Source organism: Balaenoptera acutorostrata, chromosome 18, assembly GCF_949987535.1.
Source record: "Balaenoptera acutorostrata chromosome 18, mBalAcu1.1, whole genome shotgun sequence".
Classification (NCBI taxonomy): domain Eukaryota; kingdom Metazoa; phylum Chordata; class Mammalia; order Artiodactyla; family Balaenopteridae; genus Balaenoptera; species Balaenoptera acutorostrata.
This window is the reverse complement of record NC_080081.1, coordinates 64,012,273-64,031,504: the sequence shown is the minus strand read 5'-3', so window position 1 is coordinate 64,031,504 and position 19,232 is coordinate 64,012,273. Positions and strand designations below refer to the sequence as shown.

Sequence of the window (19,232 nt, the reverse complement as noted above, 5' to 3'; positions counted from 1 at the left end):
GAGCTCATAAATAGCATAAATCTAGTTTTAGGTGTGTTTTATTATAGCCAGGCTTTCAAGAACATTGATGTTTGTTTGTTTCTTAAGATCATGGTTAAAGCTCAGAGGATATGGGGGATACCCATGCAGCCCCTATTCCGCAATTGAAGTGGAAAAAAAATCATGAACATTTCTTACTTTCCTTTTATGAATTTTTTTCTGCCCTGGAGGATAAATATGTGGGAGTCATGAGTTCTGACTTATAAACGTCCAGGGGCCTTTTGGAACAATTACCAGCATGACAAGATCAGGCTCTGGAAACAGCCCAGTTATACCAACTGGCAACTGATTAAGTCCATCCACTTCAGAATGTGCTCAGATAGCAAGGGGAGCAGATCCAGTGAGTGGCCATCTGAGAAAGGTCAGTCGGGTTCCCTCCAAAAACGTTTCATAAAGACAAAGCCAGATTCAGGATTTGTGTGGAAAATGTTAAATACGCTCTGTGCTGGAAAACTCAGAGACTCCCTAACGGCTGACAGCCTGCAGGAGACTACTCAGTAAATGACAAATCTTCCAAGAAGCTGAGCTGAATGATTCAGAAGTTGTCTAAAGTCAGCACTTGAATCCTCCAGGTTCCCTATGTCTGGCCAAGTTAATGCAGGTTCCTCCCTGGTGAAAAAGCTCTTCTGAAAGTAGGGAAGCTTTCAGCCCACGAGGTCTATTTCTAAACACAAACATACATACAAGCAAACAGTGTTGACAAAGAACAAAACACTTGCTTACATTCTTCTTCTGAGACTAACCGCATGCCCTCAGGTAAAAGAGGAAAAAAGTTTTATTTTTTTTTAGGGTCATTGAAAAGTCATTTAGGTCTATAGTAATTCTTCCTTTGCCACATACTTTAAACTTCTACTTTTCAAACAAGAGGTGTTTCTTGTGGGCTTATGAAAAAGCTACAAGTCTCTAATCAGAAATAACATAAATTTTCTCCATTATTAAATAGGAAATTAGTTTTTCCTTTTAAATTTGATTTCTTTTTTAATCCTTTAATTAGAATATAGTTCTAAAGCTTGCAGTTATACAAATCTATTTTTGTGTTCCTTTTGGAGAGACAAATATGACATTTCATGTGTGATTATCAGGGCACCTCACATACAAGGGTCATTACTGTATTTGGAATGTCTAAGGTAGGCCTGGGATTATCTCCCAGAGGGTACCCCTTCCTCTACCCTCCAAAAACTGGCATTACTTATGCTGTCTTGGGGGAAAAAAATAACAAATAGAAATACTCTTCCTAAAATACTTTTAAATGTGTATTTTCATAAAATAAAGGGGAATAACTTTATTGCAAAACTTGTCTACAGTTGAAGATGTGATCTGAATTCCAGTTTGACCTGGAGGCTCTTTAATCAGGGCGCTGACTGGGGGATGATTTCAGCCTAAGTGGATCCTGAGATCATTTCTGTCCTTCCCTTTCTCCTCACGTAACATTAGGGTTTCCCGATGCTTTAACATTTCCTTGGAGACGGCTAAGTAACAGAGTTCAGCCACAGCAGCATATAACACCGTCTTCTCTCCTACATTCAGTGAATCTGTTCCCGCTGGCCTCTCACGTCGGCATGCACTCCAACTTATTAGGACTGACAAGCGTACAAAACTTGGACTAGAGAAAAATATTAAAAATATAACTTAAACATTTACTTTTAAGGCAGCAAAGAGAGATGGAAACTTCTACCTTATTCCAAAAAGTTGAGATGTTCACGGTCTCTTAGAGTAACCAAAGCTGCAAGCAGGCTAGTATTCCAGGGCGTGTGGGAGAAACGTTTGGGACCATCCCAAAGTGCAAGGAATGCTTACCCTGCTGAAACGGAAGGCAGTTCTATCTCCACTGGCCTATGAAAATCAAGGCTATGTCCGACCACCTCCAAGTATCCCTTCCAAGTTTCAGCTTTTGTTTTTGAGATATTCGACTTTTCCAGACAAACTGAAAACGAGTGGCAGAGAGACCTCTGTTACTCTATAATACGGCCCTATGGTAGGGTACAGTCTCCGTCTCTTAAATGCGTAATTTACTGGGGATGACTTCCCATATGCTGGAAAAAACAACAAATACACCTGTGAAGATGGGCCTCATACCCTGTACTTACATGCACTCCCCTGACCATGGAAATTCTGGCCCGCCATAAAGACAGCTACATCTGAGGCTGGCTGTTCCTATCTCCCAATCCAGCTCCCTAGGGCTGGTCCCACTTCAGTGGTTCCTAGCGGTGTCCTGTGACCAGCAGCAACAGCATCACCGGGCGGGGGGTACTTGTTAGAAATGCACATTCTCAGGCCCCCCCAGACCTACTGAATCAGAGACTCTGGGGATGGGGCCCAGCTCCCCAGATGACTTATGTCCTCAAGACTGAGAAGCACAGTTGCACAGCAGTTAACCATCAGACCACCAGCGTTTCTACACCCAGGGCCTGCAGATGGCAGTAAAGTCCAGCTAGAAGAATTACAGGCACTAGAAGCTCAAGTTCCAAGTCCCACAGAACCAGCCTGCCTGACCACACTGTTCTTTTTTTAACAGTTCCTTAACAGCTGGCTCAGCCTCCTCCAATGAGTTGGAAGGTCACAATACAACTCAGCTTCGAACAGGAACTAGACTGAAATTCTTCTCGCCACCTGACAGTAGACATATTAAACCAACAGTTTCCAGGGATGCAATCAATATTCAATGATCTTAAAGGTTTTTGTGTTTAATACGGTGAGGATACAAACATACTTGAAGAATGAAAATTTCAATACTGATTAAATAGAACAAGATAAGAAATTCAAATTATTCTCAGCCATTGTATCTGAATAAAAATAATGCACTTGATTCTGAATGATTAGAGTTCCCACCATTAAAATCTCATTGAATTAATGTGACAACAGTGAGAAGAGAATTTTTCTACTGTAAAGCATGTATCAGGTAGCCCTTTACTAGATTCTGTGAAAACCCTGAATTTTGCATTAACTTTTCCTATACAAACTACAAACATCTCTAGTGAGGATGTGGAACAACGGGAACTCTCACACACAGCTGGGAGTATGTACCAGTACAAGCGCTTTGGAAAACTGTTGCGCAGAGTCTACCAAAGCTGAACATACAATATCCAGGACCGGCAATTCCACTCCTGGGTCTACACTGCAGAGAAATGAGCACTTCCATCTACCAAAAGCCTCATAAAAGAGTGTTCTTAGAAGCGTAACTCGTAATAGTTACAAACGGGAAATAATCCAAATATCCACCCACAGTAGTGGAGATAAATATTATGAATATGCATACAATAAAATATACCCAGCAAAGCAAACACAAACCAACCAACAAACCAGACTACTGCTACACAGAATATGGGTGGACCTCAGCTGAGTAAAAGGTGCCAGGTACAAAGTTAACACACACTTATCCAAACAGGCAGAACAAATTTCTGGTGACAGAGGTCAGCACAGAGGTCACTGAGGGTATCTACCAACAGGCAAGAGGAGCTCACTGGAAAAGTTCTAGGTCTTGACCTGCGGAATGGTTACAGGGGTGTATACATATGAAAAGTTCATTGAGTTGCACACTTAAACTGGTACACGTTATGTATGTTATACTTCTTTATAAAGGGAGAAAAAGTTAAACATACACAAAATATTCTTGACAGGTGGTCATGTAACTATTTTCAATATCCATCATAAAAATCTAGATTACTGGGCGACTATATAGTTATCACAGTATCATTTACTGCAAAAATACTGTATTTGCTAAGCTAAATCTCAAAATTACATAAAGAAAACAATGGGTTTTCCTTATAGCCAATGTTACGCCGTCAAATCAATGTATCATCCTATGAAAAGGCCAAACCTTTCTGGCTTGCACTCCCTGGTCCCAAACTCCATTTACTCTGCCACTTCATGCCATCATAGGTGGCAACTGCTGTCCATCATCCCAAGCCCCAGCAGACCCTGGATGTGGTCATCATCCCGGGGGAGGCTGAAAATACTGGCTCCAGCATTCCTGTCATTAGCTACTTGCCTGAATCTCTTTGAACCACCCCTGTCCTAACCCCCGCCACCATCCAGCTCCCCTCCTGCCTCACAAACCAAGGCCTGTCCCAGGGCTGGGATCGTGTTAAGACAGCGCAGCCGCGCAGGGCCTGTTCCGGCTGCGCCTCGGCTCTGCGCTGACCCGGGAACACGCTGGGGTGTGCGCGCGGGGGCCGCGGGCCAGAGGGGGCGCGCCCCGCCGCCGCCGCCGCCGCCGCCGCCGCCGCCGCCGCCGCCGCCGCCGCCGCCGCCGCCGCCGAGAACCCGCCCGGGCGCCGCCCCGGCCGCCGCTTGGCTCGCTCTCGGGCCGGGCCGCCCGGGGCAGGAGGCCCGGCCGCGGCCTGGCGCGCCGCCGTCCCGGGGCGGGCGTGTTTACCTGGGACTAGGAACACGTGCTGCCGGGCGCTAGCCCCTTCTCCGCAGTCCACGCCTGCCGCCATGCCGCTCGTTCGGTCCCGGCGGCCGCAGGCCTCTGAGCCCTGGGAGGGCGGGCTCGGCGAGAGCCCGGTGGCAAATGGCGGGAGAAGGGTCGATTCCGGGGAGCGCGGCGCGCGGAGGGACTGGCGGGGCCCGGAGGGCGGCCCGCGGGGCGAATTTCGTTTCGTTTCCGGAGCCCGTCAGCGGCCTGTGTTAAGTTTTTAAATTGAGCGCCAGGCCCAGGCCGCCGGCCCACTGGCGCGTCGCCCGCTGGCGGGGAAGGGTCGCGGCCTCTCCCCTCCGCGGCTCGGCCAATGGTAGGTGCTCACCCGCGGCACCCAGTGACGCGGCGCGGGGGGCGGCGACCCGGGTTGGCGGCGGCGGCGGGCGGGGTGGCCTCGGTCTCGGGGCGCCCGGTCACCGCGCCCAGCGGTTCTCCCCCCAGGGACTCCCCACCCTGCGGAGAGCGGGCCGAGGCCGGGTCTCTGCGGAGTGGGGCTCCCGGAGGGATGACGCCTGCCATCTCCGAGGGCTGGCGGACTCGCGCACACCTAGCGGGAGGAAAAGCCTGGAGCAAATGCACGTTAAGGACAACAGCTGTCACATCGGAATCCTCATGCCACCGTTCCTTGTCAACGTTTCTTGATATCATTTGCATTCTGCGTTGGAATTAATGTCAGAATCTGGTGTGCTTTGTGATTCATAACAAAATGCATGTAAAGCGGTCCTCAAATTGGGGTTAGTCCTCATTACTAAAAAGAGGGGCACAGTTTGAGGCTCAAAACGTGCATTTGTTGTTTTGGAAGACATTGATTTGTAATGAGTTAAAAATTAAGACGTTTAAAAGCGATGTTCAAAAAGTTAAAGAGTCATGAAATTTCGGGGTTTAAACTTTTAAAAATAAAATTTTAATAGTACATGGTTTTAGAAAAGAAGGTAATAAATATTTGTCTCATACTTAAGAATAGTATGACTCCCTGCTACCCCAGATCCCCAATCCCCCTCCCCAGGGGCAATCACTGTTAACAGTTTCTTGTCTGTTCTTCAGAATTTTTCCATTCAAAAACAAGTTTATGTGTCTTATTTTTTTTTTTTGCACAAATGGAAGAGTAATATACATAACTCTTAATGCACTTAACTTTTTTTGCTTAATCTTGAAGAGAGTTAAATTCTGCAGCACTAGATCTATCTCAGCCTTCTGAAAAGATTTTTTATTTCAGTCCTGTTTCCCATGAGGGGAGAAAAATGCAGCTCAAGTTGACTGCAGGACACACCTGGCAGAGACGAAGCCTTTCTGGCTGAGGAGGGGGACCCAGGTGCTAACTCTGGGGCAGGCAGCAGATTGGTATTGCTCTAGAGCTGTTTTCATCGTTCTCTGATCCTTTCCAGCCGTTGGCTGTTTGAACATCTGTTTTTATGTGGTTGTTTTCACAATGCAAAGACAATTTTATCTGCTTTTGTACCTTAACATTGCCATGAACACGTTTCCCATGGCATCCAGAACTGTCATCGGAGACATGCTATTTCACACTGCTAATGTACCAAGGTTACTTGACCATTCCTTAGTGTACAATATTTAGATTATTTCAAAATGTTATTCTAAAAAATGCTACAATGTATACTATATATGGACTATGCAGCAGCTTGAAGCAATGAACTAGATGTACACGTAGCAGCATGGATGCTTTATATCAACAGGGAAAAAAAGAAGTAGGAAGAGATTTATGGCAGAAAACCATGTAGGTAAATTAAAAACTCACATAAAACAACATTATATCTTTTAGAAGGCTATATGCACATTTAAGGCCATGTATCACATAAGAAATGGGTGTCTTTAAAAGGGAGGGGAATGGGATTGGGGATGGATAAGGAATGAGAAGGCAAGAAAAATCAAAAGAGGGGCCAGGGTGCACGTGGATGACTGTCACTATGTCCTCTGAATGAGAGTATAATTCATTCTCTGACATTTAGGTCCAAGGATGAAAACTTTAAAAAAAAAATGTGCTGCAACAAACATCTCTAAACAATTTCATTTATCCATTTAAAAAAATTATTTAAGTACCTTCTTGGAAGGGGGACAAGTGGTGATGTTGGAGACTGGCTCCAGATTCCTACTGTCCTCAGGGTAAAGTCCAAGGTACTAAGCTTGGAACACATGGCCCGTGAGATCTGGTCCCCACTTGCCCCTCCAGCCACAGTTCCTACTGCCTCCCTCCCTCCCCACCTTGACCACAGTCTGGCCGTGAGGAACTGCCCTCTGTCACATCCAGCACTTGACACTGTGTTCCTAATGTCGGAACCCCGCTACTCTCAACTAGCCTCATTCCTCTGCCTTTTCTCTCACTCTCCACTTCGCCTAGACAACTTTTCATCATGTATCAGGCTCACTGAGACAAAACCTTCTCATTGCACCCCTCTTCCTGTCTCCAAACATCCTCCCCATGAATGAGATGCCTCCAGTCTTCTCGGTTACCTCACTAAGGAGTGAGCCGGCTTTTCAGTCAGTTCCTTGAGGAAGGACAGCATCTAATAATTCACCAGTGTATCCTCAAAAAATAATGAGGCCTTTCACTGCATACCAACTGTGACAAGTACTGTGATGAACATGTAACTCTGACCCTTTCAGTCCTCCCAACAGTCTTAAGGGGAAGTATCAGTATGATCGCCACGTTTTACAGAGGAAGAATGTAAAGTTTAGAGAGATCAACTAACTACCCAACACACACAACCAGCAAGTGGCAGAGCAGGAATTCCAAACCAGAAATTGGGCTCTTAACCTTCCCTCCCTCTTTCCCTAGTGTCCCAATGCCTAGGGCAAAGCTTTATGGGCACATAGCATATGCTCCACAAATATTTTTGAATAAACATGTATGTGGATAGATAGGCAGTTATGGTAACAGTCAGTGTGGCTTGTGGCATTCCTAAGTTTTATAAACAAGAACAAAGTGATTACATCTAGTAGATCATAAAATATTCCATAAATTAATTTTTATACTAGTTATACTAACACACAAAGAGACAAGCAGGTCGTTCTTCAAGGAATAAGAAGGGAATAGCAACATTAATACCTCTGAGTAGAGAAACATAGAAACTCTTCTAAATGCCAGAAATAAGAAATGTTCATTTTCTAGTGGAAAAAAAAAAAGGAACTGGGGAAAATGTTTAAAAACAGTTCAGAGTCCAGTGACCTCTACCCGTGCTTAGTGGTGACCAGAACAGAGAGAGCTTGAACTAAGGGTAGTGATTTTTTTTTTCTCTCATAGATTATTAAACACTTATGAGAATTCTTCTTTCAAAACAAAATAAGAATGAAAATCCATGTTTATCATCACTTTCATCCTAAGAAAGAATTGTTGCCTTGTGTTTTGTCTTATTGCCAAATGCTCATCTAGGGACAACAGGGAAGGCAACACGGTACTGGGAGAATAATACGGGGAGGAGAAAGGCATCAGCTCTCAAAAGGGCCAACTATTTAGAAAAGAGACCAAGCAGTAGTACTGAACCATTCTTTCTGGGGAGAATATTTCCTTTATGTTCACTCTCTTATCCAACCCAACCCAAAACAGGATCCTACTTGTTGCAAAAGGTTGCCCATTTTATATGCAAATACCCACATATAAAATTGTGAGATCTGCCAGTTATAGAACAACAAGAATGACTGAAGCTATTGAGAAAGAAAGAAGAGCAGCCCCAGACATTCAGAAGCTGGCCCGGGGCTCCCAGCTGGATCACGGTGACTCTCCCAGTATCTTAAACAAATCTCCCAGAACACCTGCCTCAGACAAGGCTGTCCTGAGACCACAATAAGATGAGGACAGAGCAAGGCCACTTCATGATTTGGGCAAAGCACACAGACAAAAACAGGTCACTCTGCCACCCACAAAATGCTGAACGCCTCCTCTGTTAGCTGAAATGAGGGACTGCTACTTCTTTACTAATTCCAGCTTCCTCCTCACCCCAGCTCCCCCCTCCCTGTAGAGGAGATTCACTGGGACACCACTTTCTAACAGCACCCAAACTAGAGTGGATCCCTGCATCCTTAGACCCTCCCCAAGTCACCCAACCAGAGCCCAGCCCTCCAAAGCTTCCTCCCAACACCTTCCGTCCAGTAAGACGCCCCTGACTTCCCATGGCTTGTGTTCTCCCGTTCAACTGTAGGGGTGTTCCTGGTGGTCTTGGGCTAAACTTGGGGTTGACACTGTGTTTACTCATTTCCCTGTGTGTATGTGTGTGTGTGTGTACAGTTATAAACCTTACATACATTCACATAAAATTAAGGTAGTAAGAAAATTCAGGCAATTCAAGCTCCAAAATGTACTTTTGCAACTGAACTACCTATAGGGCTAGGCCACCATGGTCAAGTGAATCAGATAGTCAGATAATTACATATTTTGCTGCATGACGGCCTAAGCAATCACCATACACTTCAGAAAATTTCAATAACTTGATGTCCTAGTTATTCTCACTTTGCTTTTATATGTGCTTTTAATATTTTCTGTAGTGCAGAGTTTTTGAGATGTTTTTTAAGCTATGAGTTACCTAACAAGTTAATAAATGGAGAAATGCCAAAATGCTGGCTATTTTTCATTTATTTTATTTATTTATTTTTTAAAAACATACTGACTTCTTTTTTTTCCTGTTTACAAAATCCATCATAGTTTTTATTTTTTTAATTAAAAAATTTTTTTCATTTAAATATTAATTTTCAAAAGCAGGGTACAAACTTGTATAGAGAGTATGATTACAACTAAGAAGAATAATAAAAATAAAAGATTGGTGACTAACATCTAACCATAGTTGTCCTTTAATCATTTCTTTCTACTTTGATATATTTTCCAAAATTGTTCAGTTAATATTTTTGATTTGATAATAGCAATATTATTAATTTCTAGGTTGTTTTTGTTTTTTACTCTGTGCTTCCTCCTAGGTGCTAAAACAATAATATTCTGGTTCTCTTTTTGGTAAGTCCTGATTGCTTTTACTAATAATTTCATAATTAAGAGGCTTAAAAGATACACATTCATTTATAACATCAAAACAGTACACTGCTGCTGTTCTCTGCCTACAAGTAAAATACTCTTCAAATAGTAATAAGATATTTTATTAACTAATTCTGTTGAACTAGCTGAAAATAGGAACTACAACTGCTAAATATGGCTGATCTGTTGCAAAAGAGTAACAATTTTTCTGGTAATGTGAATTCCACCCCATGTTTTGTTCAACAGCAAAAATAAGTAATGACTGACTATTTAAAGAGGAACTGCTGCATCTTCTACAGAAGAATAGTCAATTTCATGTTGACTTTTGTAATGACAGTGACCATGTGACATTCCTGAAAACTCAGTCTTCCTTCATTAGTTTATTAAATATTCCTAATTTTTTAAGAACTTAAAACGATTGTCCTTTAAAAGTACATACAAACTTCAATTTTTAGAAGTTTTTGATAAAAGGCAGGAAATAACCTAATAATGAAATAACCATCTCCTGGTTGTTACTTTGTATTTGGTGCTTGGTACCTCTCATTCTCTCTCTCTGTCCACTTGGGCCAATCTAAATTAATTGTACGATATTACTGACACCTACTCTGTGCCAGACACTGTTTTGGTTGCTTGGGCTATGTCAGTAAATAAAACATATAAAAATGTCTACCCTCCTGGGGTTTACATCTAGTAGAGGGAGACAGAGAAGCTATATACATAATAAACACATTCTATAGTGCAATAGAAGAGGGCCAGTAGTGTGTAGGGAAGAAATACAACAGGGCAAGTGGGTTTGTGAGGATGAGGAGGGTTGCAATTTTAAATAAAGCAATCAGGGTGGGCCTCATTAAGAGGGTAACATTTGAGCAAAGACTTGAAGGAAGAAAGGGAGTTAGGCATGTATATACCTGAGGGAAGGGTGTTCAGGCACAGGGAACAGCCAGTGCAAAGGCTCCAGACTGCAGCTTTTAGGGCACTTTCGAGGACAGCAAAGGAGGCTGTGTGGCTTGAATGGAGTGAGCAAGGGGAAGAGGTAGCAGGAGATGAGTTTGGAGACGTGAGAACCTTACATGCCATGGGAGGGGGTAAAATGGGATTCCCCAGAGGGCTGACCCAAGGAGTCCTAAAAGAGTGTAATAAAGCATAAGGAAAGGGAAAAAAGGTAGAACAACCAAGAGTAGTTGCAACTAAAAACATGAAAGAAGCTCAGTGTCGCTCAAAAGCTTTCCACTGTAATCCACAGTAAGAAATATACTTTACAGCATCACCCAGCCGTCACACAAAAGACACACATACAAATAAAACAAACGTTTCACAAACCAATACTTACACACATTATGTTCAATGTACTCTAATTCTAGGCTATTAGATTTCTTTACTTTATTCAATGCTGATAACATTGACTAAGTTGATTTCACAACCTAGTAATGGGTTGTGATGTACAGTTAAAAGAGCACTGCTAATCAGTAATATGATCATTTTGGCTATACCCTAACATGTGGATGACATAATCAACATCATTGTCAACTCTGAGTGAGTTTGGCTAAACACACATAAGGCCTAATGACTTTAAACAGGGAACCACCATTAGCTCATTAATCAAAAGCCAATGTATATACAAGATACTCTGCTTTCATGACAGCTGTCGTCATATAAAAATATTGTGTGGGCTAAGTCACTATTAGGAAATGTAAAACATGTGAAATTCGGGTACATCATTTCTGACAGGCAGCCAATATTTATGGTAGTTGACTAAAGAGACTTTACTTCAAATAAACAAATGTTTAATGTTTCCGTAAAAGCGTAGACATGACCCTAATTAGTAAATTTGCTAATAGATTTCTGTTCATTATCTCCAGACCAATCTTTAGATATATTTGTTTTAGAAAACAGTGCAAATTTTAGAACTCGATCTCAAAATGTTTTGAGAGTTTCTCAAAATGTTTGAGAACAGCTTGGTTTTATGAGTATATAAGCACTGATACTTTTCTGAACTGTTAAATTGTCCTTTCAAAACGCAAAATTTGTTTTCAACTAGGTTATACTTTTAAATATATTTTTTTGCCACTGCAAAAAGTTCTTAGATTTGCCATTGGATAGGTTCAAGTTTTATTGTACACTGGAAATATCCCCTCCAATCCAACCCACTTACCACACAGCAAGTGTCCAGTTTTTCCCACAGTGTTATCCAAAGGATCTTTCTGCAATGATGGAAATACTCTATCTCTGTGCTCTCTGTTAAGGTAGCTGCTAGCCACTTGTGGCTTTTAAGCACTTGAAATGTGGATGATGTGAAAACCTGAACAAGTCACTGCCTTGCTTAAACCCCTTTATTTCTAACAATGTTGGAAATTCCAACAATTTCCAACAAATAAAATTTAAAATCCTCAACTTGGCATTCAACACCAAGATGAGATGACCCCTGCGCGCCACTAGGTCACTGTGACCCCAGCCTCTCAGGTCTTCTTTCTGCCTCTGCAACATGCCGTGCTCCTTCCACCCTCAAAAATTGGGCACAAGGTGTTCCCTCTGCTGGGAAGTTCTTTCCACTCCCACCCAAAAGCCCTCTCACGTCCTCCTTTCCTGGCCAAAGCCTACTCATTTCTTAGGTCTCCTTCTCTTCGTGGCTCACGTATTCATTCACGCATTCAGCAAATGTTTGTTGAGTTCCATCTATGAGCCAGGCATTGTGCTAGGGGCCGGCAAGTGACAGCAAAGATGGTAGGACAGTAGACAGGCTCTTTGTCCTTGTGGAGCTTTTAGTCTAGTTAGGATGACAGACTGTCTAAAATAACCAAAATAAGAGTAAATTGTGATAGCATCTTAAATCAGGGCTCTGAGCTGTACCAGAGGATAATCGCAGGTGGGGAGAGGATTCTCAGAGGATATGACATTTTCATCAAGACCCTGAAGGAAGGAAGGAAGGAGCCACATATGTGAAGAAGATGAAAAAGGGCACAGGAGAGCACTTATCACAGCACTAATTAAACTTGTCCCTGTGATTACATATTTAGTTAATGTCTGTAAAGTCCGTGAGGGCAGGGACCCTGTCTATCTTGTCTTATTTTCTCATAGCACAGAAACTGGCACATAATCAATGCTCAGTAAATTCTTGTTAGTGGATGAATAAGTAAATTTGTTGAAGTCTAAAAATTAGAACAATTGCTGTAGAATAATTATGAAAGGAAAAATAACTAGTAAGTATTAATTATGATTTACTTTGGCTTATAAAGATAATTTTATCTAAAGGTTTTAAACCTTCTAAGTACAACCTGTGAAGTACAAATAATCATTTCTCAAGAATCAAGAATTTGTTGATATTCTATGAATTCTCAGAATGTCTTAGTGACGTAACTACTCGTTGATTCTCATCTTCCATGTCCAAGTTCCTACTGGTTATTAAATTATTTACTAAATTAAGCCTCACTGAGGCCATTCCTTCCATTCGTGCTCCAGGTTCTTTCTTGGCTGTTCCAATGAGGAGCATATCAGCTCACATTGCACAGTGAGTTCATACTTCAAGTATCCACCTACACTAGTCCAAACAAATAGCATTTATAGACATGATGTAAAAACTGAAAAGGCATAGATCATGTTATAAAGCCAGACAAGCATCCCTATGGGAATGAGGGAAATACAGAACAGTAGGTTGGAACTGGTCCTGCAGGCCTACAGTCTGGGCTCAGAGGCAGGCATAGGCAGCTGGGAGTTCCATTCTGGTGGGTACCAGGAATAAAGGTACCCCATGTGAGACAGGGGTCAGGTGGCCTCATTATTTCAAACCAGGAAATGAGGTAAGGATGGATGAAAGGCAGGATAATGGGATGAGGGAAGATGTAGACATAGCCTCGAAGCCAGGACCTGGCAAAGCCATCTGTGACTAGGTGACTGGACCTTGGGTATCCCCAGTATGACCAAGGGTAGGAGGCCTGAGCTACAGTTATAAGACTTGGCTCTGAGTTGGGAGCTGAGTGGAGGAAATCAAAAGGTTACTAGATAAGGGGGCAGAAGTGGAACTGGAGGTAAGGAGGAGGAGGATAAACAGAAAGAAAACCTACCTTTTAAGATGAACCTAGAAGCTGGAATTCCAAAACGCATGTGGAAGAGGATAATTACTGAGTAAAACACGGCCCACAGAATCTACAATAGGAACCTGGATTCTCTCAACATACAAAAATAACAGAGCAATCTGAAACTGGTGTTAAAATAAATGTCTTAGAGACCCAAAGAGATAAAGGAATGCCCTCATAAGAAGCGACAAGATATTATAAAATTTAAAAATTGGTAGAAATAAAGGAAGAACAATGGTATATTTTTAAATATCCATTTAGATTCCTAAAAATGAAAAATACAGTCATTAAAATAAATGCATTAAGTAGAATAAATTCTATACTGGACACAGTCAATAGATAAGTGATAAATTGGAAGATAGTAATGAGGAAATGACTGCTATATATCCCTATATATACACACATATGTATGATATGTGCATATGATATATGTACATGATATATACACATATATGATTTTTAAACTGGGCAGGAAGAAAATGCACTTTGTTTCAAGATAGTCCTTACCCTTCTAGAGAGAGAAGAGACAATGGTACAAAGGCAGCATCAACTATATCAATAATATCTTAATATTTAAAATATTTAAAGCAAATGTGACAAAATTTCTCTGTACTTCCCCAATGTTTGAAAATTTAAAGGACTTGCCTTATTATAGTCAGTACTACAGATAACCATTTACTTTAAAACTGGGACCAGATATAAAACACAACACCATGTCCTTAATTTGTAAAGAAGATAGGATGGTAAATACGTTTTAAAAAATCAGTTATATGGTGTGGACATGGTTTTCAGCAAAGAAAGCCCTAGTCCCTGTATCTACTTAGGGCTGTGATAAAGGGAACAGACTTGAGTTGCAGCTAAAGAGATTTAGATTAGACATTAGAAATAACTTCATATCTCTGCAAGATGTTCAAGATTGCCTGGGGATTTTGAGAACAAGAGCTTTGCTGAAACAGCTTAGATCCTAGCCTACTTGGAACTAGAAGGGATTATCGATGTCATAGATGTCCTTTGAAATTTGAGATTCTGTCTGCCAACTCTATAGATCTGAAGATCTTAACTGATCTACTCAGAATCTACAGCAAGGAAGAAAGGACAAAGAGGAAGAGAACAAGAAATCTTGGCCATCAGTCCTCATAAGAGCTTTTCCTAACATGAGAAGCTAGTGGAGCAGGACAGAGGTGACCAAGGCTCTGGGGGGCCAGTGAAGCAGGGTAAGGCACTGCTCCACCTGTATTCCAGGCTACTTCTCTCCATCATCAACAAGCATTTGTAGAGGATCTTTCACATTCCACACTGTGCAAGGTGCTCTGCAGAATGAATATGGGAAAGGATAACATCATTGCTTATTCTTAAAAAGTGTACAATCAAATTTGAAAAGGCCCATGCATGTGAAATAATTAGAAAAACATAACACAGCAATTGATAATCAAGGCTGAGCACTTCAGTAGTAAAGATTGTGGACTGGCTCACTGGTAATGAAGAGGGGTTTATGAGGAGTCTTGGGGGATGGATGGAACTTGAACAGTCAGAGAAGGGTTGAGGGCATTTCAGATGTCTGCTAAATGTGGGCTAAAGCCAGAGGGAGGAATATTCCTGAATATCAGAGAATGTTGTTAAACGGAGGGTCTGGCTATAGTGCAGATGTTTTGGAGAGCATGGGAGGTGGTGAAGTGAAATAGTTGATTAGTGGTGTGTGGTCACAGAATGCTCTGAAAATCAGCCAGAGAATTCTAGACTTGAGGAGGGAGTGGGGGAAGAAGCCAGTGTGTGTTCTTGAGTAGGTCAGGGATGTATTGAAAACCACGTTTCCAAGATTTGTTTGGCAGCAATTTTCACAATTAAATATTTCACATGGATTAGGTATACAATAAAAGTCTGCATGCATTTTCTGCTTCTTTTTTCTGTTAAAATATATAAATTTTGTTGTTGTTGTTAAATGACCACTCAGTTACTTTAGAACACACTTATGGAGAGAAGCCCAGGTATAACTGGACTGACCTTATCATCAGTCAGACAACATCTGCTGAGCCTTAAGCTGGAGTTTAGAACCCTTTCCCAATGGTTTGTCCTTCTTTAGATTTTTCTAAGCACTATCTCTCAGAAAATAGCAGTAATTGTATTAACAGCTAATTTGGCAGATATGAAAAATTCAGACTTCTTAAATATAGAATTTCAACAATTTTATTCCAAGTCCCCAACGTAATGCGTGTATAATGCTCCCGGACCATTGGGAAAGGGCATTAGGGTTACGCTGGAAGGCACAGTGTGTCAAAGCCTCAGGCGGAGCCCTGAACTGACAGCAGGGACACGGGTTCAGTCCCAGCTCAGGGTCTCGTCAGTTGTTCTCCTGAGTCTGGCCCCTTCCTCTGTCCAGGTTTCATCTAAAATTGAGGGGGGATGAAGATGGATAAACTAAAAAAGTAGGTTTTAGCTCAAATGTATAAAAATACATTTATTTATGTAACAGGGGTTCTAGTTTGAGCCTAGCCTGACATATTTTTAGGGCATAACCGAGCATACTTGGCAGGTGGGTAGGAAGAGTCTAGTTGCATGAGGATAGAATTCTCTTGGGAGACGAACCCATTCTTAGAGAGCTAAGCCCATGCTTGGTTCAAAACCAGGTCTCTAGCACTAGAGAATGCAGACAGTATGGAGTACATGCTCTACTATTTAGAGCCTCTTGGCCCAGGCCCCATGAACTGGTGGTTGAATTCTAGGAAAAATTCAGAGACATTGAAGTACAAATTACTCACAAGACCGCTTAAATCATTTGAGTATTTTCAACTGCAGGGAATTCAAATCCCTGACTCAGGCTGGCACGAACAATAAGAACATTTAACTATATAAACAGATTCCAAAGGTAGAGCAGCATTAGTTTCACCCTAAGACTGGTTCTCTTCATGCTCACAATTTGGCTGCCAGTGGCAATGGGAGTTACATGCTTCCTGGTTTACACTGAAGCATGAAATAGAAGTCCTTCGTTTCCTGCCTATACCATTTCAGATTACATGCCCATCCCTGGCCTAATGACAGTGGCTGGGTGACTGCCGTTGACTTAAATGAATCCGGTTCTATCCTTGGAGATCTAGGTGGTCATCAAATCCCTTGAGATGTGTAGAAGAGGGATAAGTTTCGGAAAAGCATTTTGGTTCTGTAAGGTACTAATGAATATTCTGCAGGGCAGTGAACATCTTCCATGACTCTGATCCAGTATCTGGGGAGGCGGGGAACAGAGAACAACTCCTAGTGGGTGGAAAAACTTACTGTTAGGGCACCAGAACACTGGGGTGTTGACAAGTATGGGTGTTTCTGATAGCTTTATAAGACTTGAAAGGCCATTAGTTCCTCAAATATCCACAATGTAGTTTTGGTAATTTTGGTAATTTCATATTCTTTAATATGAAATGGGTTTCTCATTCACTGCTATTGACTTGGGCAGAAATGACATGTTCCATGCAGCTGGAAGGAAGTTGCCTACAAGAAGTTATCAACTATGTGTGAGGATTGGAGACTATACCAAAATGTACAAATGATGGCTGGGATTTGGGATGAGTGAAAATTCAAGAAATGCATTTGGACAGGCCTCTGGGGATTTGGCTAAAGCAAAGAGTGGAAGATATTTATAGCAATGGTTTTTCCTTGATGCGTGGTATAATTATACTTTGAATCATGAATCCAGCTTATTTCTTTTTTTTTTTTTTCCAGCTTATTTCTTGATAGGTGTATTTGAACTGCAGAAATTCTAGCTCAGCTTTTACCTCTGCTGACGGCATCATTTTAATGTTAGTGCCTATTGTTATATGCCTCCTTTCTTTACCAATAAGACCTCCTTGAGCTTATGAGAGGAGCTGTGTTCCCTACTTCTTTCAAGGCATCTACTTTGCATGTAAACAGAGAGCCTGGCTGCGGCGTAACTGAATTTCTATGCACAGAAGTGTGGTTTCCTGATAAAGAAAATGAAACCCTGTCTCCAAGTCCTTATGAGTCCAACATGCATGCTAACTTTTTTTTTTTAACTGTACCTCAAACTCACACTGAACAATCCTATTCTATTCCAAAGGAAAAAAAGAGTTAAACTTATGTTACATGCCTGTAAGGCATTTTAAAGTTAATCGGGCCCTTTGGGTCTAATTTAATTTGTGTAAGATTGCTGTTGATGATTAGAATAGCTATTTAAGATTTTTGTTAACAGTCTATTACGTGGACTTAATGGAAACACTCCAAAGGCAGTCTGTTCACTTTCCCCTGTCAAATTCAGGTTACAGAGACTTCACAGATGTTGTAAGTAGACATCAATATGAAAAGGGGATAGAACACAAATTAAAATCATAAGTGTACTTAAACTGCCAACTTTGAGCTTTGGTTAAAAACATCTGTCACATAAAAGCAAACATTCAGAGCTATTGTGTCTTGTAACAATTGTCTTTATTTTTCATATCTTTGGCATTTTCATCATTTTATGTTACTGCTCCCTTTGGAAATTTTGTATGAATGCTGGCTTTCTATAATATCACTGATTTCTCTACACAAACAGCGTTTGTAAGCCTTTTGTACCAATACTATAAAGTGAGTGGATCCCAAGTATGGCTGGGATCCCGGATGGTCTCATAGAACCCACAAAGTCCACTGACTATTGCAAAGCACTTGAAGAAAGTGGGTGTATTTAGCTTGTTCAGGCCCATATTAAACCAAACTAACACTTTGATTTCCCCTACGAGGTTGTTTTTCTTCAATTAAATTTTTACACTTAACATTCTTACAGACATAAAACGACCATGAGTAACACTTTGGTCCAGTGCTTCCTTTAGTGTAATCAAGGAAATTTCAGGATGTTCTTGAGCTGTTTCCTGTTACTTATTATCATCAAACATTTTTTTTTTCAGATTTAAGATTTCATTGCTCATATTCCTTTGTCCCATAGCTTTAATTTTTTTATTCCTTCATTCTGTTTCCACTTTCTGTTACTCAGGCTTTGTGTTTCAAAACCACAGCCCTTCTAATTCATCTTTCTGTTCTTGCTTTCCTCTTCCATCTCCTTGATTTCCTTTTCCCTCCTTTACTCTTTTTCCTTTTACAGAATGAGAGACGCTTCGAGAGGATGGTAAGTGTCCTGTGAACGGCAGCTGAGCATCCACTCACCGTCAGGAAGAGCAGGAGACTGGGAGCGCATCCCCAGCGCCACATTCCACTGCCCAGGAACACTCCTTGCTTCTCCAGTGGTTGGTGAGGACCAGGGCTATACAGGGCAGCACAGATGCTGAAGCTGCAGGCACATATTTTGAAAATAATCAGGTCACTCATTGAGTGGGAAGGGGTTGTACCAAAATGCTAATCTTTATTTATTCTTGATTTAACCTTAATGATGATAGGTTATGATATTGCAATTTATACATTATAATCAGTCAGGTGTATCTGCCTGCTCTAACAATTAAGCACTTATGTGGAAAGCATTGTCTTGATAGGCATTTGGCTGCAGGTTCACCATACAGTACTCTTATCCTAAAACGATTTTTTAAAGTGTATTTATTCATAAAGTGGAACATAAGATTTACATTAAACCCATTCCTTATTTTAGAAAAGGAATCTCTATTTTATAGTGTTTTATTAAATGGGTAATTGACATTAAGAAAAGAGATTTAAAAAACGAATAGAAAATGTTGTGGATCATCCACCCCTCCCACAAACCCAGCCGAATCCACTCTCTTCCTGATCGCCCCAGGCTGCT

General features: G+C 41.4%; 1 protein-coding gene across 11 annotated transcripts in view; it reads right to left on the bottom strand.

Annotated features, from left to right (window-relative positions):
• Positions 1-18,706, bottom strand: part of RNASEH2B (ribonuclease H2 subunit B) — a 104,028-nt gene extending 85,322 nt beyond the window's left edge. For 2 of the 11 annotated variants that reach the window (XM_028161745.2, XM_028161744.2), the window contains exons 1-2: positions 4,096-4,228; positions 1,837-1,963 (exon numbers count right to left, since the gene is read on the bottom strand). Coding sequence is in view for 6 of the 11 variants with exons in the window: in XM_057532860.1 (XP_057388843.1) it covers positions 4,415-4,478 (64 nt within the window). In the remaining 5 variants the exon portion in view is untranslated. Of the gene's footprint in view, positions 1-1,714; positions 1,807-1,836; positions 1,964-4,095; positions 4,229-4,414; positions 4,881-18,646 lie in introns of those variants that run through there. The other 9 variants (XM_057532858.1, XM_057532860.1, XM_057532864.1 and 6 more) reach the window with 9 other exon arrangements.
• Positions 18,707-19,232: the final 526 nt, after the last annotated feature.